The sequence below is a fragment of the Gallinula chloropus genome, assembly GCF_964237585.1.
Source record: "Gallinula chloropus genome assembly, chromosome: 25".
Taxonomy (NCBI): Eukaryota; Metazoa; Chordata; class Aves; order Gruiformes; family Rallidae; genus Gallinula; species Gallinula chloropus.
This window is the reverse complement of record NC_140110.1, coordinates 2,980,727-2,987,246: the sequence shown is the minus strand read 5'-3', so window position 1 is coordinate 2,987,246 and position 6,520 is coordinate 2,980,727. Positions and strand designations below refer to the sequence as shown.

At 49.7% G+C, this 6,520-nt stretch overlaps 1 protein-coding gene across 1 annotated transcript; it reads right to left on the bottom strand.

Annotated features, from left to right (window-relative positions):
* Positions 1-1,853: 1,853 nt before the first annotated feature.
* LOC311200833 (olfactory receptor 14A16-like) lies at positions 1,854-2,852 on the bottom strand (the record flags this gene model as incomplete). The annotated part of the gene is made up of 1 exon (XM_084275138.1): positions 1,854-2,852. One exon carries the CDS (start codon positions 2,850-2,852, stop codon positions 1,854-1,856), a length of 999 nt encoding a protein of 332 aa, XP_084131264.1.
* Between the last annotated feature and the right edge of the window lie 3,668 nt (positions 2,853-6,520).

The following is a 6,520-nucleotide window of genomic DNA, read 5'->3' as shown; positions in this document are numbered from 1 at the left end:
CTGTTCACCAGAATGTAAGCTCGGGGAGCACTGGTTGGTGTGAGGGAGGACTGCCTGGGCAGCTGGAATCAGCCAATTCTGCCAAGATAGGGTTAGGGGTCTTGTGTGGAGAGGCTGTGAGACCCAGGCTTCTTTAGCCTGGGGAAGGGGAGTCTGTGAAGAGTATAGGGGTAGCTCAGAGAGCTTGAAATTTCCTTTTCAAATGAATGGCAATTAAAAATAGAGGTGCAGATGGGTTATGAGCCTAAAGAAATGCCATTCTGAGGGTAGTGCTGTGGTGCTTGGAGTTACTTGGAGGAAGTGTGGATGAGCTGGTGGCTTTGTTTTTCTGAGAACAGCTGGCGAGGAGGGGGAGACAGCAGTACAGGCAGGGACATGGTGGGGTGAGAACAAGGCGGGGAAAGGGGTTGGGTGCCTGCAGCCTGCAGGGAAACTGGCACAGGCGTCGGGCAGTGTGACATGGGCTGTGGTGCAGATGGCCAAGGGTGCTGGCCAGGCTGAAAGGGCCTGATAGAAATGCAGACTTTTCCCCCTTGTCTACGACTGATGGCCCTCCAACAGAGGCCTCAGAGAAGACCCATTGTCCTCACAGCGATGGAGCATTGTTGCCTACTTGAACTCAACGTAGGGAGGCATCCATGTGTCATACCCCTGTCCTTCCCTTGGCATCACACTGCCCACATCCCATGTAAGAGCCCTGAGACACAGGTGAGGGTCAGGATCTCCATGCCCAGGGGCTGGGGGCCAGTGCTTGGCATTTCTGCTTCATCAGGCCAAGCCAGGGTGTCCTCAGCATCAGAGCTGCCTGTGCTTCGCCTGTGTTTTTCCTCATGGCCTCCACTTGAGAGGTGTAAGATGTTCATGGGGTGGCTTTGTCAGGAATGGCTCCCAGTAGGGCCCATGAATGCTTCAAGGTACTTTGGGCATTAGGTCTGACTGACATTTTCAGAGGTTTTTTCAGTGTCCTCTTAGTATCTGAGGTCTGCGGACTCAGAAGAAAATATACAATGGGACTCATGAAAATACAGAAAGCCTTAAAAAGCATATCTGTTCAAGTCCTTTTCATTAAAAAAATCCAGACTTCTACAAATAATTGGATTTCAGTTAGGTATTTAATGATGGACAGTTCAAAGGAATATTACAATGGAGGCTATTTTTCCTTCACGGGTATTTTCTCTCATGGCTCAGTTGATAGAAGAAGTGACAGCAGCATTCTGTGATGGATATGGGTCTGCTAAGGAGATCTGGACAGGCAGGAAAAGCAGTCTCTGGAGATCCAACCCTGCATGGAGAACCTTTCTCTTCCCCAAGACCAGCAGGTCCCTCACTGGCCTCCTGGGACTCCCAACACTTTTCCTGGCATCATCTGTGCTCACAGGCACAGACAGATTTCTCTGACAACAAACAGCAGTTAAACATGACACAGTTCAATACCCATGAAATCTCTCTCCTCAGCTGCTGCTACGGCCAAGCAGCGTGTGCAGGGGGTCAGCTTCCAGAGGAGATTCTCTCCCAGAACAATTTCAATCAGATACATAGAAAGGTCACTTATAAACACACTCACTTGCTGACAGAACAGTTCATTAGACTGCTGAAAGATGGGACATTTTCCAACTCTCTGAACCTCAAAGCAGGAACCGGAGAGCTGAAGGGCATCTGAATGTCCAAGGAGCAAGTGGGGGTGGAAACCTTTGATCAAAGTTAAGTGCATACCTCCAGGTAGCCTGCAGAAAGTACGTCCTTAATCCTTGAACACAAGACCTAGAGATACTGCATTAGGAATAGGATAAATGTGGACAATGTTATTATGGCTTAGAAAATATAGAAGGAAAAATAAAAACCTAAAATCCTTACTAAATACAGACTGGACCTAACGTGTTAGTTTGCAAGATGGATGTAGAAGAGAATGAGCAGTTTATTGCTGCTAAGAAACATCCAGTCATCAGTTTCAACACGGCATCCTTGAGCTCCTGATTCCTCAAGCTGTAGATCAGCGGGTTCACTGCTGGTGGAACCACTGAGTACAGAAATGACACTACAATATTTAAAAAAGGAGGGGAGATGGACGGAGGCTTCAGGTAGGCAAAGAAGGCAGTGCTGAGAAACAGGGATACCACAGTCAGGTGAGGGAGGCAGGTGGAAAAGGCTTTGTGCCGTCCCTGCTGCGAGGGGATCCTCAGCACAGCCCTGAAGATCTGCACATAGGACACCACAATGAACACAAAACACCCAAAACATAAACAGACACTGACCACAATGACTCCAATTTCCCTGAGGTAGGCATCTGAGTAGGAGAGCTTGAGGATCTGGGGGATTTCACAGAAGAACTGGTCAACAGCATTGCCATGGCAGAGGGGCAGTGAAAATGTATTGGCTGTGTGCAGCACAGCATTGAGAAACCCACTGCCCCAGGCAGCTGCTGCCATGTGGACACAAGCTCTGCTGCCCAGGAGGGTCCCATAGTGCAGGGGGTAGCAGATGGCAACGTAGCGGTCATAGGCCATGACAGTGAGAAGACAGAGCTCTGTGGAGATCAAAAATACAAAGAAAAAGAGTTGAGCCACACATCCTGTGTAGGAAATGGCCCTGGTGTCCTGAAAAGAATTCACCATGGATTTGGGGATTGTAGCCGAGACACAAACAAGATCAATAACAGCGAGGTTGAGAAGGAAGAAGTACATGGGGGTGTGGAGGTGGTGGTCACGGGCTATGGTGATGATGATGAGGCCATTGCCCAGGAGAGCAGCCAGGTAGATGCCCAGGAAGAGCCAGAAGTGCAGGAGCTGCAGCTCGCGTGTGTCTGCAAAGGCCAGGAGGAGGAACTGGCTGATGGAGCTGCTGCTGTTGGACATCTGCTGCTGTCAAGTGTGGAGACCTGTCAGAGGAGGAAAAGGCAAAGAGAAATTTGGGAATCTTTCTTTGAGGAAAATCCCTTCCACTACTTATGGAATGCCCTCAGGTTGACTCTCTGTATTCAGGGAGAATTTTGTCAGGTCCCTTTTGGGAGGTCTGCTTTGTGCTGGCTTGGGTCTACCACTGCTGGAAAGACCAAAGTCCTTCAGATTTGGGTCCTGAAGTGAGGGTCATCTCAAGGTCAGCCCCACCAATGGATGTGCTCAGAGCCTCAGGTAACCAGGAGACAATAGCAGCAAGGACAGGAGAGGAATCAGGGCGAAATGCTCCAGCCCAGGCGGGAAGTACAGGGACAGACAGACAGGCACTCAGGGATTTTTCCTCTCTGTGGGTTGGGCTGCCAAGGAGAAAACTCAGCCTGAAACCCTGGAACTCGTAGTGCAGAGTCTTTGCTGGGCAGCAGAAACCAGGGGATCAGTGAGGGAAAGTGTCTCCACTGTGAGGTATGTCAGGGAGGTACCAAATCCCCACTGTCAAGGCATTTCTGGGAGCAGCTCTTTCTCCCTTCCTGACAAAGTCTCTGCTTCCTGGAACTGTCACTGCAGCTGCTTCTCTTTGTCCATGTCACCTCCTGCTCTGTGCTCACAGACCTCATCCAAACTGCCCTGTGCTCTGCTCCACTTTGCAGACCCCTCCTGGCATCAGGGCTCTGCCCTGGGAAACTCTGTGTGTGCAGGGCTAAAGAGATGCTCTTACAAGTCCTAATGACCAATGAGTTTGCACTGCCTGCTGCAAAATTATCGAGAAAAGCTCAGCTCCCTCTTCCCACCCAGTCACCAAGAGCAGAAAACTCAAAGCAAAGTCTCTTTACCTTTCTCCTCCAGTGAGCTCTCAGCATCCATCAGCTCTCTCAGCCTCACAGGTCTCCCCTTGGTGCCTCCAGGCAGTGTCCCCAGCCCTGTGTGCTTGGCAAAGGAGCTGCTCCTGGGCAGAGCTGTCTCTCTGCAGCGCTGCCAGGTTGCCATGAGCTCCCTCCATCCCAGGAGCCTGACTCAGATCAGCAGGAGAAGACACGTTCTTGTAGGCTCCCTCTTGGTGTCTCAGACCTCATGGGGATCATTCCCTGATCTCATCTCTGAGATCATTCTGCCTGGGAGCAGAATGATCAGGACAGAGAAATCATGCAGGGAGAAAGCACAGGGGGAGGTCATGCAGCTGTTACTCTTACTGGCAATACAGACTTGACACCAACAATAAAATCAATCTATTGCATCACTAAATCCAAAGAGAGCACAGAAATGAGAAAAAACAAAGAAATGAAATTTTTAAACACCCACCTATGACCCTACCTTCAAATATCCCAGGGTTCACTTCACTCTTTAACTCTCTACTGTCTCCAACTGAGTGGCACTGGGGGACAGGGAATGAGGGTTGGGGTCTGTTCATCGCACATCGTCTCAGCTGCTCCTTCCTGGTCAGGGGGAGGGCTCCTCACTGTCTCCCCTTGCTCCAGCATTGGGTCCCACCCACAGGAGACAGTCCTGCATGAAAGTGAGTCTTTCCCACATAACTTCAGATCTCTTCAGAGCCTACGTGTCATCCAGACAATTAATACTCCCACACAATTTGGTGTCATCTGCAAACTCACTGAGGGTGCACTCGATCCCCTCGTCCAGATCATGAATAAAGATGTTAAAGAGGACAGGTCCCAGCACTGAGTCCTGGAGAACACACCTTGTGACCTGCCACCAGCTGGATTTAACTCAGTTCACCACATCCCTTTGGGCCTGGCTGCCCAGCCAGTTTCTAACCCAGCACAGAGTGTACCCATCTAATCCATGAGCGGGTAGTTTCTGCAGAGGGGGAAATGCTTTGGGAGACAGTGATGAAGGCTTCACGGAAATCTAGGTAGACCACATCTACAGCCTTCCCCTCATCCACTAAGCAGCAGGTCACAGGGCCATAGAAAGAGATCGGGTTGGTCCATCATGATCTGCCTCTCCTAAACCCATGCTGACCGGGCCTGATCACCTGAGTGTCCTGCATGTGCTGCATGATGAGACTCAAGATGATTTGTTCTATCACCTTCCCCAGCACCGAGGTCAGGCTGACAGGCCTGCAGTTCCCTGGGACCTCCCTCTGGCCTCACTTCAGGATGGGCGTTGCAGCTGCTTGTGGTTTTTTTCTCCTCTGTGTGGTTCCCAGAGGCTCTGTGACCATCGTAGATTCACTCAGCCCTGATCAGCAGTACCTATGGCCTTGAATTGGCTGATGTTTACTCTTCAGGACCTGCAGAGAGCTCCAGCTGTTCCTTACACCAGACATTTTCTGCAGCCCCAGTTCTCTCCCAGCACCCAGCTACACAAAACTGCGACACTCACAAACTCCTTACCTCACAATCCACTGAACTCACAATCTGTCAAATTCCTTACCTCACAAACTATCTATCAGTCGATCTCCTGACCTCACAATCTATTTCTCAGTCAATCTCTTTACCTGACAGTCTATCTATGAATCAATCTCCTTACCTCAAAAACTCCTTAACTCAAAATCCCCTTTCCTCACAATCCAATTACCTCATAATCTATGTATCAGTAAATCTCCTTACTTCACAACCAATATTCAATCAATCTGCTTACCTTGTATCTATCAGTTAATCCGTTACCTCACAATCCCCTTACATCACATTCCCCTTACCTCATAATCCCTTTACCTCAAAATCCCCTTACCTCACAATCTATTAGTTACTCTCTTTGCCACTCATTCTCAGTCAATCCCCTTACCTCACAATCTGTCTGTCAATCAATCCTGTGACTTCATAATCCCCCTAACTCTTAGTCATCATACCTCACAATCCCCTTATGTCACAATCTCTCTATCAGTCCCCTTACCTCACATCTATCTATCAGTGAATCACCTTACCTCACAATCTATTTATGACTATCAGCTTACCTCAGTATCTATATATCAGTCAAACTCTTTACCTCACATCTCCCCTTACCTCATCTTTCAACGTATCAGTTAATCCCCTTGCCTCACAATCCATCAGTCACAGAGTCACAGAATCATAGGGGTTGGAGGGACCTCAAGAGATCATTGGGTCCAACCCCCTGCCAAAGTGGGTTCCCTAGGACAGGTCGCACATGTCAGTGTCCAGAGGGGTCTTCAATATCGCCAGAGAAGGACACTTCACAGCCCCCTTGGGCAGCCTGTCCCAGGGCTCTGTCACCCTCACTGGGAAAAAGTCTTTCCGCATGTTGGTGCAGAACTTCCTGTGCTGCAACTTGAAACCATTGCCCCTTGTTCTGCCCCTACAGACCATTGATAAGAGGCTGGCCATTCCACCCTGTGTCCAACACTTCAGGTACTTATAAACGTTAATAGGATCCCCTCTTAACCTTCTTTTCTCAAGGCTGAATAGTCCCAGCTCACTCAGCCTTTCCTCATAAGGGAGATGCTCCAGGCCCTTAATCATCTTTGTAGCCCTTCTCTGGACTCTCTCCAGGAGATCCCTGGCTTTTTTGTCCTGGGGAGCCCAGAACTGGACACAATACTCCAGGTGGGGCCTGACCAGGGCAGAGTAGAGGGGGAGGATCCCCTCCTGTGACCTGCTGACCACACTCCTCTTGATGCCCCACAGGACCCCATTGGCTCTCTTAGCCACCAG